The sequence below is a fragment of the Sceloporus occidentalis genome, unplaced genomic scaffold, assembly GCF_023333645.1.
Source record: "Sceloporus occidentalis isolate IW3139 unplaced genomic scaffold, rSceOcc1.0.p SCAF_2, whole genome shotgun sequence".
In the NCBI taxonomy this organism is placed as follows: domain Eukaryota; kingdom Metazoa; phylum Chordata; class Lepidosauria; order Squamata; family Phrynosomatidae; genus Sceloporus; species Sceloporus occidentalis.
The window spans coordinates 184,546,327-184,567,940 of NW_028316982.1; the positions used below are offsets into that span (position 1 = coordinate 184,546,327).

Below are 21,614 nucleotides of genomic sequence, written 5' to 3' on the forward strand. Positions count from 1 at the left end.
AAGGACTAGGGGTTTTTGCTTAGATTGTGGAATGTAGACAGGCTCTTACTGCCTGTCAGTCTAGGACAGCCTTAGCAACCCAAAGGCAAGGCAGTGGGCAACACTATACACCTGATGTGACTGTGTGCCTTAAAATAATTTCTGACTTATGGTGACCCAAAAGTGGCCCTTTCATGGAGTTTTCTGGGGCTGAGAGGGTGTGATTCACCCAAGGTCACCCAGTGAATTTACAGAGCCAAGCAAGGAATCAAACCCTGGTCTCCAGAGTCCTAGGCAAGTGCCCAAACCACTACAACGCACTGGCTTATAATAAACTTATTGTTTCTTAAATCATTGTAGATTTCATTAGAAGGTTCATAGAATCATAGAATCATAGAGTTGGAAGAGACCCCAAGGGCTATCCAGTTTAACCCTCCGCCATGCAGGAACTCTCAATCAAAGCATCTCTAAGAAATGGCCATCCAGCCTCTGTTTAAAGACCTCCAAGGAAGGAGACTCCACCACACTCCGAGGTAGACTTGGTTGTTGTTGCTGTTATTTTGCCATAAGAAATGTGTTAATCTTTCAGGGACCCATAAATAATTTTTAAAAATACAGAGTTTCACTGACATGTATCAGGCATGGTAAACTATAAAGTTAAATATTAAATGGTTGATAAAACAAAATGTCAACTATTTGTATTGATCAAAGCCATATATTTGAACACAGCTTAATTTCAGTATGAACTAAAAAGAAAGTGATGACAGATCTTTAATAAAGCTGCCAATATAATGCTAGTTTATCAATATAGTACAATTCAAAGAAAAACAAAGTCAAATCATCATCAGTTTAACATTCACTTGCAATATATACATTTCTGTTTGCTTTGGGGAGAAAAATAAATATTTTTAACCTAAGAATGATGCAGGAGTAAATGCATAATTGGTAATCTTTTTTAAAGCACTGAAATGTAATTTCTTTGTAAAATGCTATTTGCAAATGTAATGCAGAAGAAAAGATAATTCATCTTTATAAGAATAAAGCTTTGAACAAAGTATTTTCACAAAATTTCATTTAATATTATTTTAAAATCACAATATGTTGGACTCCTCAATACAGTTTTATAAAATGACAATTTACCATCAGAACAGGAGGAGAAAAAGAAATTAAGAGACCCTGATTTCAGGTCAGTTAATGCATAACTCAGATAGTTTATTTTTCCTTTTCAAAATAACATTTTAGAATTATGTCTTATATTTCAAGGCCCTCTGTCTTCAAATTCACACTGTAATTATTTACAGTTAGATCTTCAAGTGAGTGGAATCGGTAATCTACAATGCTATCCTGTAACTCCAAGTTTCAAATATATATATATATATATATTTACTTATTTATATATATAAATTAGAAGCACACTTGTCCATCTGTTGAATTCTCTTATTTTTGAAGTTAGTAGCTATAAATCTTTATTGCTAGGAAACTTTTAAGAGAACTGCAAAGACTCAGTAGGAAACCCTGGTTCAGAGCCAACTTTCACTTCTAGATTTAAGCCCAAATACTCTTTGAGGCATGCAAATCACACCAACATGATCAGGTCCCACCTTGGACTGGCAACATCTCTATACTCGAACTATGACCAGCTGTTATCACATCCCTTGCCAGTTCCTCCAGGACCTAGGAGAAGTGATGTGAGCATGAATGGGGGAAATACAATTATTTGACCTGATATAAGATTTGGCTAATCCATTGTGATCCAATCAATGTCTGATACAGCCATGTGGAAACTGCTTATACTGCAATAATAATGAATGAATTGACATACTATAAGTAACTCAAAGCAGCTCTTCTCCTGGCAAATTTGCATATTTACTTCCTTGCCATGTTGATTACCACTGCTTCTACAAGACAGGGACCCCTCAGTGTACAATAAATGTGCATACTGAACACACCTATTTCCAGGAAAACATTCAAAATGGCATGACACTGTAGTCTTGCCCATATGCCAAACCCCACAGACTGCTAGCATTTCAAGTGCACATCTAAAATTTCTATTAGCCTTTGCCCACTCCCAAGCACTTAGATCAGTATATATGTCGCAGTATCATGGAAGCTGCATAATCATATTAATTGCAGCACAATGCCCTCAGCATTTTAGGACTCTTGGGACCAAGTTAAAGAGCTCCTTCTGTAAAATGATATCTCATACTACTGACCTACAGTAGCTATCAAACACATGGATGTTGTGAAGATCAAGGAATCCATGATGTACCTTTGCTCTTAAAGCACTATGTAAAAGATACATGCCAAGATGGGTTTGGTAACATTAACATAATAATGCTGTTTTAAGATCCAGAGGTATCACAGTGACAAATGTTTATAATTACTGCTTGTGCTAAAGATAACAAATGAGACACAGACTTAATGTAAGTATTCTGATGCATCACTGAATACAACATTTTGTTCCATTTTGGTATGTAAATTTGAATACATTTCTGCTTCATAATAAAATTTATAGAGGCTACCACCATGCTGTAAGTCCTTCAGTCTATAGAATCAGAATTTAACAATCCTGGACTGGAATCATGAAGTTGTGGGGTAAATGCTGATATGATAAAACAGATTTACTGTGTGATATCTAATGTAAACTTCACAGCTCTGATCACAGCAGTGCCAAAACACAGCAAAAGGTGGACATTTCAACAGCACATATGCCTAATTTTTCTCAAGGAGACAAACAGTGTAATCCTTAAAGTTAAGTTCCACTGTAGTCAGTGGGATTTATTCCCTAGTAAATTTATATAGGGTTTCACCCTCAGACCGCAATCCCATACATACATTCATAAGTAAATTCCATTGAACTTAATAGAAATTTGCAGTAGACATGTATAGGACTGCCATATTAGTATCACCTGTTATGAAAACAGGACACCCACCTACAGTTTTTGTCATGAGCTATTTTCAGAGATTACACATACATATGCAAACACGCACATTCACTCCATCACTTTCAAAAGCTAAAATTCTCACAACCCATAAATAGATTAAGTAAACACTGCTTTTTATGTAATCCTAGGAAAGAAAACTGTGCTGCTGGGTATCACTATACAAAATCATTCATTTCCCCAAAGTAGCAAGCTCAACAATAATGTGGCAATTGACATTAAACACCGGGTTAATATTGCACAATATTCTGTGCCATGAAATAATACAACTCTCTCTCTCTCTCATTGATTTATATTTTATTTATGTTATTCTTAGGTTATGCAAATTCTGTTCACCCTAGATGTGCAAATTTGGAGATAAAAGCAGGTAGGTGTTTTAAAAGTTTGAATGAAATCAAGCAGAAGGGAATTCTCAGTTGAGTAATAATTTTATAAAGCTACAGCTGTTGAAATAAAGCTGCCTCTACCTGTTGTGGTCATTATACTACCTTAGTCACTCACACACACACACACACACACACACACACACACACACACACGAGATACCGAGTATCTTAAGAGCAAGCAGCTAATATGCTGAAAGAGTGACCTCTAGTGGACTGGTAGGCCTCATTGTGATAGCTACATTTCTAAGATCTGGCCCACACCAGCGTCAATCAGTGTTTGGCAAAAGAAGGCACAAATCATTGCAAAGACCAGATTTCTTTTCATGTTTTTTTTTCCTTTTTAAGTAAACTATTTGTACACAAACTTAAGATTCATCTTGTAGATAATTTTTGGGCATAAGATTGCATATGTAATAGTATTTAAAATAACACAAATTAAGATGCTCTATGTGTAGCGAGAGAAAAGAGAGGGAGGGAGAGAGAGGGGAAGAGAGAGAGAGAGAGAGAGAGAGAGAGAGAGAAAGGAGTGAAAGCATAAAGACCAAACAAAACAACCCCTTACCCAAATATCAACATTCATTTCTGGCTATATGCTATACAAACATTTTAAGAATCTGTGTGACAAAAGACAATTTAAAAAGTCAAAATCATAAAACCTGTAAACTGATAAAACCTGAAGTACATTTTACTTATGGAAAATATCATTAAAATAGTACCACTATGAACTAAACTGCCTGAGTTGTCAATTTGCCTGTGAACTTGAAGTAGAGAAGATATTTTAGCACAGTAAAAACAATTTCAGTCACAACCAGTGTGATAGCTGAGCAAGTGTGTCACATGGAAATTTCCTCTCTTCACTGGAATTTGTGTTGTGCTATTCAAACTCTTGTGCTAGTTGTTCAAACAAAGGGATGTAGGCAGATCTTTAATCATTTGGCACAAAGTTATTTTGTCTGGGGCATAAAGTCTCGGTCACGATGAACAATACGACATTCCATCTATCCAATTTTCACTTTGATTGAAGAGCTTTCTTTATATCGTTTACCTCCATCTATTTAAAAAAAAGTGAGATTCAGATTAATCCATTTTTATACCATTGTTTTATCCAGCTGTTACACCATCAAATTCATACTTCGGCCTAAGTGACTGTTGTTTTAATGTGTGCCTTCAAATTGTTTATGACCTATGGTAAACCTATCACTGGATTTTCTTGGCAATATTTGTTTAGAAGGGGTTTGCCTTTGCCTTTGCCAGAATCATAGTACAACGCTCAAACCACTACAACATGCTGGCTCTCCTTATGTAGATGTACTGTTAGGGAAATTTGATATTCAGTCATCTGCTGAGTTTCTCCATAGGAGCCCAATCCCACAAACAGAAGCAGCAGGTATAAACTGTTGGTTCCATCCTCTAAACACCTCTAGCCCAGTATAGACTTCCACTTTGTGGCGTCCTGGTGACATGCTAGGGTTGCCCGGGGGCGGAGTGACTGCACGCCCCGCAACCCTAGCTCGTGGCCAGGGCATCACTGCTGTGCAGCACCGTACAGACGGTCGCGTAGCAATGATGTCACAGTTGTGCCACATCCAAACGGTGTGGCACAGCTGTGATATCATCACGCCATCTCTGGTGCTTTGCTGCGGCACAGCTGCAACGCAAAAAGGAGCTGCTTCTGCGCACTCCTTTTTTTGCTGCGCAGCGGTACCTCACAATTTGGCCACTTTTTCCTGGCGCTGTGTACCGCGCCTCTAATTTGGCTGTGTGCGTCCATTCTCAGTAACACTTAATCACAATTCTAAGAGTGGCTCTGGGTGATATTTACCACTGTTTTATCCCCTTCATCAGGGGTTGGCAACCTCCGGCCCGCGGGCGCCTTTGTGCCGGCCCCCGGTCCCTCCTGCCACTGAAATGGCCGCCGATTTTGGCCGCTTCGGCCGCCATTTTGTCCTTCAAAATGGCGGCACCCATTAGGAGGCCCGCTGCGGCCTCCGGAGCCCTGAAACGGGGCTCCAGGAGCCGCACCGGGCCTCTGGAAGGCCCGCTGCGGTAGCTGAAGCCCAGAAACGGGGCTCCAGCAGCTGCACCGGGCCCCTGGAAGGCCCGCTGCGGCCTCCAGAGCCCTGAAACGGGGCTCCAGCAGCCGCACCAGGCCCCTGGAAGGCCCGCTGCGGCAGACGGAGCCCTGAAACGGTACTCCGGTGGCCGCAGCAGGCCTCCCTCCTGGCTCCGCCCACCTCCCTCCTGGCTCCGCCCTCCCTCCTCCCTCCTATAAATGGAGGAGTGGGGGGGAAGGAGGAGGAGGCAGAGAGGGAGGGAGGGGAGGAGAGAGAGGGAGGGAGGGAGGGGAAGGGAGGGAGAGGAGGAGGAGGAGAGAGAGAGAAAGGGTGGGAGGGAGAGGAGAGAGAGGGAGGGAGGGGAGGAGAGAGAGAGAGAGAGGGTGGGAGTGAGAGGGAGGGAGGAAGGGAGAGAAAGAGAGGAAGGAGAGAGCGAGAGAGCCACAGCCACTGAGCCAGGTGAGAGGTTTGGTCATTGGGGGAGGGGGTTATACTACCTGTGCCTTTGTGGTTTGAGACAGTGATATGCATTTTTTGCTGTTTTGTGGCCTTGCCTAGTCACTTCCATGCTTGCAAATATTGCTATTATTATTGTTGTTATCCTTTGGTATTCTCTTTGCAAAATCCCCCCACATGGACTTGCTTGCTCTTTTCTGTGTTGAGACGGTGTGCATGCATTTTTCCTGTGTTATGGCATTGCCTAGTGGCTTTTTGCAAATATTGTTATTATGCGGCTCCGCCCCCGGAGGGTGGAAACTCCGCCCTTGACGAGTGGCTCCACCCCCGGATAGTGGAAGCTCTGCCCTGGCATGCGGCTCCGCCCCAGAGGGTGGAAGCTCCACCTCCTGTGTGCGGCTCCGCCCCCCAGCTTCGGCCCCCCAGTTGTCTGAGGGACAGCAACCCGGCCCCCGGCTCAAAAAGGTTGCCTACCCCTGCCCTTCAGTATTTGTATACTGCTTTTTAACTGTAACAGTTTTCAAAATAAATTATAGCAGAAGTTGTTGCCCTCATAACGATAGACTGGGAGAGCTGCCCATGCTTTTGAAAAATAAGGAGTATCTGAGTACTGGATGAATGGGAATTCTTATGAGGATTTGTTCAGTTCAAGAGATGTTTCTGTTGCCACTACTGATAGAGGTGTGAGCATAAAACCAATGATGGAAAAGACATTTATTGGGTTTCTATTTCTCTAAGAAAATAACTATTTTGTACTTCTCGGAAGTGGCAGTGGGGAGGAATTCTTATGCCTCAAAAATACATGCATTTCTAAAATTGATAATTTTCTGTTGAAGCATAAAAAAGTGAGCAGGATCATATTCTCATATGAAAATTCACAATACTAAAGATGCATGTATTTGAAAAATCGACACAGAGACATTTTAATTTAAAAACATTATTCAGTACAAACACATATAAAGAACAGATAGATTTTGGGAAAAAATGTGCACAAAATTACAAGAGACTATGAGATAATAGGTGAATATAACAGTGAGAGTCTAAGGAGTTTATCATACCTGAGGGATCCTGCCATGCTCCCGTTGCCCCAGCGTCATCCATCCACGACGGGAGCCTCCTGGTGGGATCGCTCCTTGCACTATTAAAAGGGAACACTTCCGTTTTTGTCAAGGAAGCGTTATCGTAATTGTTTTAAAAAGGGTGCTTTTTTAATAACGGATTAAATTGTTATTTAAAAAGCCCTCTTTTTAAAACAATTATGATAACACTTCCATGATAAAACGGAAGCGTTCCCCTTTAACAGCGCCAGGAGCGATCCCACCACGAGGCTTCTGTTGCTGTTTGGTGACGTTTCGGCGACAGGAGCATGACGGGAGCCCTCAGGTATGATAAACTCCTAAGAAATCCAACACAAATCAGACTAATAGATTTTCACACCTGTAATAACAGAATATAGAAGTCATTTATCATAGTCAACATTTCTAAAGTATCATCTGGAGTGGCCCACTCTAGATGAACCTCATGCTTCTTTCCCTCAGCAAGATCATTTTCTCAGTCATCAATGTGGAAAAATTAATGATTCCTCTATATACACATGCATAAATCTAGAAATTCTATTAAAAAGTGATTCAAAAAATCTGAGTCAACTTATCCATGGGTCAATGTAAATACTGTACTTTAACTCTTATTATAAAGAAAGGATGAAAGGCAAGAAAGCACTGACCCCCTCTATTCTCTCATCCATTGAGTCTTTGGTGTGAGCACAGTTATGCCTGCTGGAATTTTCTAAGTTCTTTGTCATTGTTTTCTTTTGCTTCATCATTTAGATCGTTCGTTATATGCCTCTAGGTTTTACTCTTTACTTATCCATGGGTCATATTAAAATCCATAATTTTGGCCTCCAAATCCAACTTGGACTTATACATAAGGTTAAGTTACAGTCAAATAGATACAGATATGTTTTTTTTACTGACTTGCAAACTGTCCCAAAGTTCTAATATTTCTGGGGGGGGGGGAGGTTCTTTTTTGAGAAATCCTTAAAATTTTAGGTGACTCTGCTTCACTTAGTGGACATGGCTCCTTCATTTTAAGAATAACCATAGCATGTCAGTTACAAGCATTTCCATTTGGTGAAGTCTTTACTGAACCACAGAGACACACATCTAAATTCAGTGCTCATAAAATTTGAACATCTACATGTTCTTCTCGTAAGAAATCTGACTCTTCTTTCGGTCTTCAAGTAGTGTATTAAGTAATTAAGCAGCTCACTGAATCCCATAAATTGACTCTGATATAAGTTAATTAAGAGTTTTGACAGTGAATTAGAACAGTCATTAATTCATTTTAGATTCTTATCACTCTTCAATGGAAGAGGATGCATTAGAGTCAGTTGTTTATTTACTTACAGAGTTCTTTTCATAAGTAAATCTTCAATGTTTCCTTCCTGTTTGTTTTTACTACAATGATAGAAGGTAGAAAGATCACAACAGGTGGGAAATGGGGAGAGACTAAAAGAAGACTAGAAGTCAGTAAGAATTTGGATTCAAATGTAGGACACTGTTCTTTTCTCTTGAATCATGGTATTTATCTTCAACTTTTATGCCAATTTCTTACTTTTTTAGATGGCCATTCACCCCTCCCCAAAAAAGGAATAAAAAGTAGTAATGGAAAATGATACTGAGTATTGGCTAGTGGTAAGTGGTATTGGCTCTGGAACGACCTGCCGGATGAGATCCGTCAGATAACATCATTAGACAGCTTTAAAAAAGCGGTCAAGACGGGTCTCTTCCGGCAGGCCTTTCCAGATTAACCATCCCGGCCCAGGTTCCCTGATTCCCTCATTCCTCCCGTGGCCCCATCTTAGTGATGGTTGAGGATCAACAGAGGGATATCAGGGTTTTTAGTTTTTAATTGTTGTTTTTATGCTTTGATATTGTGTTTTTAATATGTCATACTGTTTAATACTGTCTTAAGGGGGGGGGAGGGATAAACTGTTTTTAATTGTTATATTTTATATTTTACTGTTGTCAACCGCCCGGATTGGTTTGCCGTAGGGCGGTATACATATTATTATTATTATTATTATTATTATTATTATTATTATTATTATTATATAAATATTATTATTAAATAAATATTATTATAAGGAGCTTTCAAACAATAAAACAAAAATACTGTTAACAGTAACAATTCATTTAATATGGTAACTTTTCATGTTCAGTTTGTTCCAGGCCACATAAGATTCAAATACCTGTAGTCGCAGACGGATCTTTTTTTCTTCATCTAATTCTGAAAGCAATTGTTTAATCTCTTTTCTAGGAAAAAAATTGAAATGATTGTATTACTGTTTCATATATATTATACAGGCCTGTGATTAAAAAAAAACAGTTTTCAATAACATAGTTATTTTTAATGTGGTGCAACATTTTTGATTAAAAATGTTGCACCACATAGCGTTCTTTCTCAAATTCAATACAGTACAACCACCATATCAACAAGGTTGGTACCTGAGGTTTCACTTACCTAGGTCCAAAAAAATATGTTCTCTTTAGGCATTTTCTAGGTTCTCCAATGCAATTCTATGATATGCCTCCACTGGAAGTTGACCATAGAGTCACATTGGAGAATCTAGAAATTACTAAAGAGGCATTCTCTTGAGGTATTTTCTAGATCCTCTAATGTGATTATATACTTGTGCCAGAAGTCATTCATCTCAATAGGGTTCACTATTACCTGTGTTTTGCATTTCCACAGTAAGTGCAGGAATGTATTTCTTGCGGATATGGGGGTCATACTGTATTTTTATCAATTCAGTTCTTACTCAGCTTTGATTAAGTGCAGACATTGAAATTCCAGAGTGATTTCTTTTATTGCTTTTGAATGGATATTTGTGTTTCATAACAGAGATTAATCATAGAATCATAGAGTTGGAAGAGACCACAAGGGCCATCCAGTCCAACCTCCTGTCATGCAGGAACTCTCAGTCAGAGCATATCCGAAGCAGAGGCTGGATGGCCATCTATTGGGTATGCTTTCACTGAGAGTCCCTGCATGGCAGGGGGTTGGACTGGATGGCCCTTGTGGTCTCTTCTAACTCTATGATTCTATGAACTGGAATGGCTCTATTTAAGTCAAGTAAAATACACAGAGATGTAAAATAAAAAAAAGATATAGAGAGCACCATCCCATGATTTCCTGGTTTGCATCAGGAAGATATACTTAAAAGCCCTCTACTCAGGGATACGAGTGAGAACTGTCCTTATAAATCAATAGTGATTTTAATGCAATTGGGATTGGGCACCCCACACACTACAATAATCTCATCATGAAGCTGCAAAGATAATTTATTCTAATCCAGTTTTTATTTAGTGTGAAACATTTAAAATATAACCCTAGTAGTGAATATTATAAAGTAAATGCACTTCACTGCCCATATTACAATTTAGAATGGGGCTGTGTCTCAAACAGAGTGTAATTCACACTGAATATGGCAGGACAGGTTCTTGATTGTTTACAACTATGCAGTGTTATATGAAGCAATTACAGTTTGAGAGTGGGACTGAATTTGAAAGAATAACTTGCAACAAACCCTGCCATGTTATCCATTGCTTTTACAGTCATACTGCACGTTACACTCAGGGAGCAATAATGCAACAGCCCTGCAGTGTAGTTCACTGTTAATAATCCTGCTCAAAGTGATGTCTGATAGCTGTCCTGCAATGTATACCATTGCAGAACAACTGTAGGTCACAGGCAGGTCCAAGGCTATTTGGATAATGTCTCAAGTTGCAGCAAAGGTCAGTTTACTAAAATTGCCCCCTTAAACCTCCTTCCAGGTCAAGTCACACACTCACTATGTTCCATTGACCTTACACAGACTTTCGTACTTTCAAATGTTCAAAACGTGGGTTTTTTTAATTCTGCATGTTAACACAAATCCTTTCACATCTTTTCCTTTTTCACTCCTTTAATTACAGGCTCAGGTTATTAACAACTGCCATTATTTATTGTGGGGATCCACTTGTATAGCCCTACTATAGGACATGTACCATGTTTTCCTACATTTCCTCCAAATATTTCATAACACACTGCAAGAAAAAGGAGCAAACAAACACATAAAATATTAATGGGCAGAACAAGCCATGGACTACATGTTTCATAAATTGAAAGAGGCAGCCCACAGTACCACAGCAATACAAGGTAATAGAATTATTAATGCTCACTTCTGTTGGTCTTTCATAGTTTCAATGATAGTTCGTAGCTCCTTAACCTGTGTCCTCAGCTCTTCCAATGCTGCTTCACCTTGGCTGGAGTGATCAGTCTTTGGCTTTCCTTCAGTAATGAACAAAGATGGGGAGTTTGACCTATGACCTGTTGTTCCTGCTGTAACTGGATGAAGTGCGGATGAGGATGATAATGAAGATGGAAGATTACTTCCACTTGTTAAACCTCCAGGCTTGGCAGGCAATGTAGCTTTGTTATCAGATACCTATGGGAAAAAATGACAGCAAAATCACACACAAGCATTAGAATACTCCTAATGAAAAGTTCAGATTTCACAGCTATAATTTTTTTCTCTGTTCAGCAGCAAAACTGAGATGTTTCATATAGTTAGCTATGTAACAGACAGAACAGGTTTCCAAAGCAAATCAAAAAAGGGGCGAAACCGACTGCCCAAAAAAGGTGTATTGGGGTCGCCCAGAAGTTACTCACCTTGGAGCTATGACAAACAGACATATGCAGCCCCAATCCACCTTGCCAACACAGTCCTGGACAACACTCTAAAAAGAAGCAGTTTTTTATCGCTCCTTTTCAGAGCGGCTTTTCTGGGTTGGGGCAGCTTTGGGGTGTGCATGATGTGACTGCAATGCCCCCAAGCCGCCCGAAAGTTGGCTTATTATGCCTGTCTGTTTTGCCCCTAAGAATTTCCAAAATGATCTTAAGATGAAGCTGACATAAGCCTACCATGAACCATTACCAGTGAGAATAAATGCTGAAATCATTTCATTCTGAATGTTTTTACTGACCATAAAGAATGTCACCAAAAACTGGGTCAGTGGGGAAAAAAATATCTTCTAAAAAAACCCCAGAGACTACAGGGCACATAAAGAGAAAAAAAATACAGAGATAGAGAGAAGATATGAATATGACTATTGCAATATAAAAGGAATCAAAATTAAGTGAAAATACTTGGGAGTTTTTTAATGCAACTAAACGATTTGTCTCTGCACAGATAAGCTCTAAAACTATGACCATGTACTATTATTATAAGGAAAAGGAACCATACCTCAGTGGCAGAGATCACACTTTGCAATCGTAACTTTTTCAGTGTTTGGTTAATGAGGTTTGCTATGTATAATGTGGCAAAGAGAAGACTGTGAGGTGATAAGATAGACATGTTCAAATATCTCAGGGGCTGTCACATGGAAGAGAGAGTAAGCTTGCTTCCTGCTTCTTCTGAGAGAAGGATCTCAACCAATGGGTTCAAATTACAAGAAAGGAGATTCCAACTAAACTTTAGGAAGAACTTATTGATGATAAAAGCCATTTGACAGTGCAACAGACCACCTTGGATGGTATTACATGCTTCTTCATTGGAAGTTTTAAAATAGATGTTGCATGGCCATCTGTCAGGGCATTCTTGTGTTGGAAGGGGTCTGGATTAGATGGTCCTTGGGTTCCCTGTCAACCTACAAACTTCCAAGTTTCTAGAGTCTGAGTTTCAACCCTCAGCACCACCATTTTAATACCAGTAGGTGATATTAAAAACCTCTGGCTGGGACCTCTGGACAGAGAATCTGATCTGGATAAGGAATTTGCAGAAGGACAAATTTTTATCTTCTTATTGTCTCAATTACACTGGGGTTTGGTTCCAGGACTCCTATGGATACCAAAATCCATGGACATTCAAGTCCCATTAAATACAATGGCATAGTGAAATAGTGTCCCTTATGTAAGATGGCAAAAACAAGGTTTGCATTTGGAATTTATATTATTTTTTAATATCTTCAGACCATGGATGGTTGAATCCATGGATAAAAAATCCGTGGATAAGGAGGGCTGACTGTACTTAGTATACTAGAGTCTGAACGATTTAAATACCTGCAAAGAAATCTCACTTCTAATGATAACAAGGGAACTGAAACATCTACTTGTAAATTATGAGTCGAGTATATAATAATCATGTGTAAGATTGCAATCCTATACTGAATTATACTGAACTTTATGGGACATAACTTTGATATATCTAGGACTGCTTAGTAAATTTTTCAAATAAGCAAGAACAGATGGCTGTGTAAAAAAAATAACCTTGTATCTCAGACATTCTGGAAACTAGTTTTGTTTGCTATAAGGGATCAACACAGTAGACAAAGTCTGAAAAATGGGAAACTCAATTGAAATTCTTGCTTAGACATCAAAATCTCTGGTCAGGTCACCATATTCAGATCTCTTGAATGGCCTTAAGCCCCAAGAAACCTGTACTTAGTTTCAGCCAATTTTCTATGTGCCTTATCACATGAGAAAAGAAAGCAGAAATGGAGCCAGAGAGTAGTGCCTTTCTCTGTGCCTTACCACATGATGTTGTAATGCTTCAGAGTTCTCTTCTTGCTGGAGATGGATTTAAAAGTGCATCTTTTGTCTAGCTGGAAAAATCTGTTGGACAAAAGATACGCTTCTACAGCAGTTACCCACGGGAAGAGAACTGAAGTACTACAACATTATGGTAAGGCATGAAAAAAGGTGCTACTCTACAGCTCCGTTTTTGCTTTCTTTTCTTGTGCAATAAATCTAAATCAGGAGTGGGGGACAGGTAGAATTCCAGATGTTGCTGAAGTGTAATGTCCACTATCCCTCATCTTTTGCTATGTTGGGCTAGGATGCTCAGAGTTGCAGGGCCACACATTCCCCACCTGTTTTAAGCCTACCTTATGTAAAACAATGCTATCCACCAAGGGATACCTACATGATATTCTATTATTTCTGTAACTGTAGATGCCCATATATTCCATTCTTCTTATCATGCTTCATTGTGTTGAAGCAACAGATCATATACATTCATTTTGAGAAGGCCATTTCACTGTATATTATCCATATTAGAAAAAAGAATATCCCACACTAAGCACACTTTTTTTTTTACTACAGTGTCTCTTTTAAAAATGTCTATTCCATTTCAGGAATATAGAGTAGCCCTTAGATGCTTACAGAGTAGGCTTTCTGAATGTGCATAGCATGCCACACAAAAAAGTATGTGTGGTCAATGTTTACCTGACATTTTTCCATTCATGATGTCTGGGCAGCAAAAGGATTGTGGAAATCAGGCAATCATGTGTTTCTACTTTGAAATGGACTATATGATTGTGGATTAATAAACTATGATTTCCCATCTGGTTAACAAGCCAAGCACCCCAAGAACGAAAGGAAAAAGGGAAATATGAGAGACTGAGGTTCTGGAAATGAAGTATTAGCCAGTCAGAACTGGGTCAACAACACTCAGGACTACTATGCATGCAAAAGGGGCTCAAGCATTAGACAGTGGACAGTTGCGGTTATATGTGACTAGTCACAGGAGGTATGATGGGACCATTACTTAAAGAAGGTGCTACATTTAAAACACATGTGCCCCATTGCAATTGTACAAGGGACTAGAGATACTGGCCTTAACTATTGGTATAAATAGACTGCATAACTTACTAGTGATATTGTAACAGTCTTAGCTTTCTTTAATGGCTCAGCTACTTTGGGTGGAAGGGAAGCATGCTCTTCCTTCTCATCTTCAGGACTTGGTGAATCAAAAAAATCAGGACTTGAAAGTGAGGACTGTGGAAACAGAAGAACAGTTTATTACTACAAATATTTAAAAAGAATAAACTTAAAACTTGTTCAATAAAATGTACACTTTACTATGATACTAGACATGATAGAAAGCCTCTATTTAATATAGTGAAACGAAGCCTTCGGTAGAAGATCTAAAGTGCAATCTTATACATGTCTATTCAAGAAGTAAGTCCCACTAAGTTCCTCTGAGGTATTATATGACTACAGCAAACCTTCATTATTTAAAGTTTCTCAATTAAGATTGGATGCAATGACCAAAGTCACCTAAAACCATTGTTGTTGCTGTGCGCCTTCAAGTCATTTGTGACTTATGGCAACCCTAAGAGGTTTCCATGGGGTTTTCTTGGCAAGATTTGTTCAGAGGAGACTTGCCACTGCCTTCCCTTGAGGATTAGTGTGTGTGACTTGCCCAAGATCACCCAGTGAGTTTCATGGCTGAGTGGGGAATTCAACCCTGGTCTCCAGAATCACAGTCTAACACTCAAACCACTATGCCACTCTGGCTCACCTAAAACAATACTTACTCTGGATATTTCCAGAGTAACAGTTCAATGTGCATGAGTAGCAGCCTTTTCAATTCTGCAACGTCCAGTTATATTGTTCATTTTCTATCATGTTCTAAGTACACTACCTAGGTATGAAAGAGGATGTAATTCAGTACATCTGGAGACTGTCAGCTTGGGAAGGCTGCTGTAGAGTATGAAGGCTACAGGTTGTTGTTGTTGTGGACTAGCAGGCCTTGTGTGTTCAGTGCAGGACTGTATAGTGTTATTATTCTGTGAAAGTGCTGCTTACAGCATTCATAAGAGTCCAGTCTGGATTATTGTGAATAGGTCCTAAGAACCAGAACCTGATATTGAAGATCAATTCATTTGTACATTATCTACAGAATGTGCAATATATTTGCCAAACAGGAAGCAATTTGGTAAAGCATTTTGGGATGGAGAGGGAGAATATATTCTGGCAGTCTTTCAGATTGTAGAGAATAAACAGATTTGTATTAACTCTGAAAATAATGACTTCCCCCCCAGAAAGTCATTGCAGTAGTTGCCAATCAGTTCAAATAGCCACAAATCTTCCTTTTCTGGAAGGATAGTCACAGTGGTTATGACAAGACCATCTGAAAACACAATGTCAAAAAATGTATTTTAATAAGGTTATTTTCACTAGGCCAATCCTTTTAGTCTTGCACATAAGGAAGCTTTCAATGACTTTTAAGGGCCACACAGCACAACAGTTTGGGGACAGAGGAAACTGCTTTATAAAACGTCAGACTACTGCTCTATCTAGTGAATATATGCTACACGGCTTGGCAGCAGTCAGATACACAATTTTTCCAGCTCTATCCAGAGATGCCAAGAACTGAACCTGAGATATTTTGCACGAACCCTTCCCATGGATACACTAGCATTCCTGTGCTTGACCTGAAAGCAGCTCAGTATTTTGTGTGAGCTGCATATGAACACATGAAATACACTTTCATCTTCCACCACTAACCTGAAATTATTCCTTTCCTGGCCCCTTATGCAAAGGCCCAATGACTTCTCTTTGGTAGTCGAAAAAGCAGCCACAGCTTCACTTAACCCATAGTTTCTAATTCTGGGATTAGAAGTCTCAACATTCTTATTGGGAAAATTTCCATCTATTTTCCATTAGTGGATGGAAAGTGGATGTGGTCCTGCTATAAGAAAAGGTCCCCTAAAAATCTCATGTACTTTTTAGCAGTACAGTCCCAATCCTTTCCCCAATGAGAAATGTGAAATCCATTAAAGAGCATTTCCTGCCATATGAAGTGGCACGTGCAGGGCAGATTAAGGGCAGGGCAGGAGTGAGTTCTCAATATTTCAGTTAAGCAGAAATACAGTGCGTCTGCACCAAGCACAGGCTTTCCATCTGCGGTTTGAGCTTTTGCAGACAGCAAGCCCTGGCTTTCCCAGTGGGTGCGTGCATGCGGCAGTGCAAGCATGAGCATGTGCCCATTGAAAAGAATGGGAGTTAAGGGCTGCATTTTTTATGGATCCCCACCGATAGAGCACTGTATTTGAGTTCTGAGGGGATAAATAGAATCATTTCTGTGAATATCCCTATTCAGTTGATTGCATCATCTCTACTGTTCACGCTTTGCTGGATAACACAACAATCAGCTTTGTTGATTCTTTACAATATTCTTAAGGTTGGAACAAAATAATTGTTAGCAGAAGGAACACTGGAGCTAGTTCTTGTCATATTGCTCTGTTCCTTGTAGTGATATACACACAGTCAACAGCACTGCGCATGCTTCTGCTTGTGCAAAGAATTGCACCCATAGAAGAACATCTCTTATGTTCTTCTAACTATGGACCAGATACATTCCTTCAAGGTCTATGATGCAGCCGCTATGTGCTGACTGCTACCAAATCTCACACCTGCCAGCAGCTGGGACCAATGCTTCCATACAACTATACATGTGTATACCATACATATAGCACCTACCAATTCCTGATAAGGTGTCTGGGACTGAAAAGGTTGTTCTCCCTTGTTCTATGCTGAGATATTAAAAACAGTCCTTGACAGAAAGAAATATCATACTTCTGCAGTTTAAAAGAACTACTGATTTTTCTATCCCACAATATCTTTTAAGATAAAATCATTTCACACAATTAGCACTGTTATTATAATGGCTTCTTATAAAAATTAGCAGAAATAAATTGTTCTTTGCTAACCACTGTCTTGAATCAGACCTGACTTTCATTCCTATTTCTAAACAGGACAACAAAAGCAACTGTTTTCAAAACTAATAAATCTTACCAAGAAAACCATATGATAGGGTTGCCATAAGTCAGAGTCGACATGAAGGCATACAACAATAGTAATCAAAGTTAAGCCCAGTGTTTTGTTCAAAATATGTCTTTATGGCTTCTGTCATGCTAACTATGACAAATATCTTTTATGATTCTTGGACAAAATATTTCTTAAGTAGTATTTGTAAGCAGGCTAGGGGAAACAGAAATCCACTGAGCCTATGGCAATCCTGATATATGGGCACTGCAAACACAGACGAACTAGATCGCAGCCAAACTGTTAATTTGGATTACTCATTTTATCAGGAAGACAGATAAAATATACAGTTCTTTAGAAGTACTTACAGATGTGAATGACTGTGAGGGAGGTCTTCTGCCAGTAGCTTTTGGTCTGGTAGTTGTTGGGTGGCTAAGTTTTTCAGCAACTGGTATTACGGAATCAAACCCTTCCAGATCTTAAAAACATTCAGAGAGGGAACTGGTTTATTATTTTGATAAATAATGAATTTACTCAAGAAGACAACCAATAAAACCACTTAAAATCCTGCATTTTTGTTGTGTATTACCGTATATACTCGTGTACAAGCTGACCTCATGTATAAGTTGAGGGAAGATTTCAGGATCAAAATCCTGGATTTTGATGCAACCTGTGGATAAGTCGAGGGTAAAACTTAGGGGGTGTATAAGGAAGGATAGAAAGGGTGAAATACCATTTCCGTCCCTCCTTCTCCTTCTCTGGACCTCTCCCAACTGATTCCCAGGTGCTGGAGGAGTTTTAACATCAGATTGAGAAAGGAAGTAAGTGGATTTTAAATGGAGAGTTTTTTCCATAGGAAGCAAGGACTAGCAAAATGGACTGGAGACAGAAGCAAATGGTTTTAAATGAAAAGTTTTTTCCGTTGGAAGCAAGATCACTCTGCACAATGCATATAAAACGAAATACAACAAATGTATTCACAACTAGTTAAGTTAAAAGTATTTTATTTGCTTTAGCTGTGGAATCCTCTATTGGCACAGGCTGGAATAGATATATATAAGTCTACCCAAAATATTGGGTTCCTTTCCAGCTTGATTTCTAAAAAAAGGTAAAGGTAAAGGTAGTCCCTTGACATGAATGTCTAGTCGTAACCAACTTTAGGGGCGGTGCTCATCTCCGTTTCTAAGCCAAAGAGCCAGTTTTGTCTGAGGACTGCTCTGGTGGTCATGTTGCCAGCATGACTGCACCGAACACTGTTACCTTCCCACTGACAAGTGGTATCTATCTAAGCCACTGCATCCCTTTGATGATTTCTATATCTCACTAATTAAGATAACTACTTAATATATATTATTTAGATATTTTAAGTTATTAGAAGTGTAAAATAAGAGTGTATGAACTTTACACACCTTTGTTTTATTTCCAACTAGACTTGAAAAAGTAATGGCTATCATAAGTCAAAGACAGTATATATGCAGCACTGTATTTCATATCAGTGACTCATCCAACAGCATTTTGAGAAACAGTGGTAAGAAAGGTACTTTGCCACAACTGAAAAAGTAAAGCTGAACATAGTTTTATTCTCTTGTACATTATGCATTTTAAAAATATAGGAGTCCAAATGTGTTAGTGCATTTTCCAAAGTGACACTGCTATCTCAAGTGTGAAGTACTTAGGAAATCTGCTTCCTTAACTGCTCAAGCAATTGATATCTTTTGCTTTTAATCTTCCTTCAGGTCCAGCAGGATGCAAGCTGTCCTTACCAGAGTGAAATGTTAGACATGTTGTCACTAAATATTTGGCACTGCAGAGTATAAAGTTGCAAGCTGATCCATGGCAAGGTAAGATGATGCAATAATTCAGTGAGGCATAGCCTCTTGCCTGATTGGTGAAGTGCAGCAAACCAATGTAAATTTATTATCTGAAGTTCAATTGATTTATTCCAGAAGCATAAGTGAAAGAATTTTGTTTTAATACCTATGCTTAATTTGCCAGCTAAACAGAAGGGGTCATGATGAGCTAAGGAGTCATTTCTCATATTACATTCAGTGACACTAGCTTGACTTGGATCTGTTGCATTCCACCCTCCCAGCCATTACTGTGTTCCTCCCTCCCTCCTAATATATTGGAAGATAATCATTAGCTCATTTTCAGTTGGATCCAGAAGTGCACACACAATGGGACTTTCCTCTTGCTTGCTTTTCACTATAAAAGCCTTTTTGGCATAATATAAATCCCTATGATACTCTGTACAAACTCCTCTTGATTATCCTGCAAAAAAGTCTCCAGCGCCAATCTTCTGAAAAAGCTTTTTGGTGGGTTCTGGCTGCTGTAGTGGGGAGGAAGAGTGTTCTTGTGCACATCCTTGAGTATCAGATTTCCACTCACACAACCATGACTCCACCCCATGCCTTTTAAAAATTCTCTGATTATGTACCAAGTAATGTTTGCCAAATAATTAAGTGCAAATAGTAGGCTGCAAAGGACTCAGTGACAACATGATTATTAAGCACTAGTTTATCCATGTACCACTATATATTTATCCATCATTCCTATTAATACTTTTTAAAGAGTAACTACACGATCTATTTGGAATGGGGCAATCAAATTACATCAACACGGACACATCTAAGGACATGTAAGTCACACTTGGGAAAGGGTCACAAGGTGCACATCCCTCTGTCCTTCTATGCTGACAGCATTTGAAGGTTAAACTCTAATTGCACATTTTCTCAGCACGGTTTTATAGTCTCTTTTTAAATATATGACCTAACCTATTTTCTACAACAAGCAAAACAACTAAGTTTGATAATTCCAACAACAATAAGATAGCTATAAATTATATCCTCTACAACATGTACTACTGGAGAAGCTCTTTGTTATAGTTCTCAAACACAACTCTTTCCTGCAGAAAGTTATGTTTTGAGGCCTGGATTTCTTCAAGCTAATAATGTAAATTTGTTAAATGCTTTAAAAGTGCTTTATTGTTTTATGGTTTCTTCTCTCTTCAACGCCACAGGATAATTGTTCTATACTCCCTAGATCATCATTAGATAACTTTGGACACTTAGACCAGGACATTTTAACAAACCTGGTCTGAATTGATGAATGGACCTACCAAAAACATTTTTTAAACACAGAAATGTAATTGCAAATTCAGAACATTTGAAAAGCAATCAACATCTGCAATTATAATATATACTAACTTATGCAGTGGAAGCAAAAGCACATAAATAGAACATAAAAACAAATATTGTGGCAGATGAAAGGTTCACAAAAAACTTCCTTTATATAATATGAACACTGAGATAGCTTGGAGCATGGGAGTTTAAACCTTGCTGGGTAACACTGAGGCTGTTGCCACACTGCAGACATAAAGCAGTTTGACACCACTTTAACTGGCATGACTCAATGCTATGAAATCCTGGGATTTGTAGTTTTGTGAGATATTCAGCCTTCTCTGTCAGTGAGCTCTGGTGTCCCACCAAATCACAAAATTCCATAGCATGAAACCATGGAAATTAAAATGGTGTCAACTGCTTCATTTCTGCAGTTTGGCAGCAGCCTGAGGTACATAGAATGACTGGATTTGGATCAGCCTTGTCAGTACAAAATCATCATAGTCATAATGTCTTTCATGGATATGGTGAAGGGGTTTGGTGTGAGAAACATTTCTTGTCACTTCACTGGTGCTGCTTTGTGCAGTGACCATTGCACTCTTTATTATTGTGTTTTGCTATGGTACAGGAAAGAAAGACACAGCTTCCTTTGAGGCTAGATGTTATTTAACAAAAAACATGTCCTCCACAATGAACAATAATAGTACCTCTTTGGCTACCTTGTGTTTATTAGTACAGTGGCCCCTTCCCATCCAGGTTTTTTTTATTCTTTCTCTTCCCAATGGATGGGGAAAAAACATGAGCAATTAAGGCCATATTAGTCAATGAACAGTGACATGTGTACGTACATGGTGCCTTCAGCTAAGATGGAATGGGGTGATCTGCAAGAGCAGATAGCCAGCTTGCCAATACAGTGGACCCACTGTATATTGGTTCATTGTGAACTCTGTTTTGTCATTATGCTTTTGACTGGGAAATTGATTAGAAGTAACTTTGACCGTTCCTGTCCATCAAAAATGACACAGAGGATCATGGGGTTTTTAGTTTTTGCAGGAAACCATGATTCCAGAAAAAAAAAATCAGGCT

The 21,614-nt window shown here is 39.0% G+C and overlaps 1 protein-coding gene across 5 annotated transcripts in view; it reads right to left on the minus strand.

Moving 5' to 3' along the window:
• Positions 1–1,015: 1,015 nt before the first annotated feature.
• The window catches only part of SH3KBP1 (SH3 domain containing kinase binding protein 1), a 203,267-nt gene continuing 182,668 nt past the window's right edge, over positions 1,016–21,614 (minus strand). For 2 of the 5 annotated variants that reach the window (XM_089511712.1, XM_089511713.1), the window contains exons 14-18: positions 17,778–17,887; positions 14,509–14,634; positions 11,040–11,305; positions 9,068–9,131; positions 1,017–4,358 (exon numbers count right to left, since the gene is read on the minus strand). In XM_089511712.1, coding sequence (XP_089367838.1) covers positions 4,317–4,358; positions 9,068–9,131; positions 11,040–11,305; positions 14,509–14,634; positions 17,778–17,887 — 608 coding nt within the window. In that variant the 3' untranslated portion in view covers positions 1,017–4,316. Of the gene's footprint in view, positions 4,359–9,067; positions 9,132–11,039; positions 11,306–14,508; positions 14,635–17,777; positions 17,888–21,614 lie in introns of all 5 variants that reach the window. The other 3 variants (XM_089511710.1, XM_089511711.1, XM_089511715.1) reach the window with 3 other exon arrangements.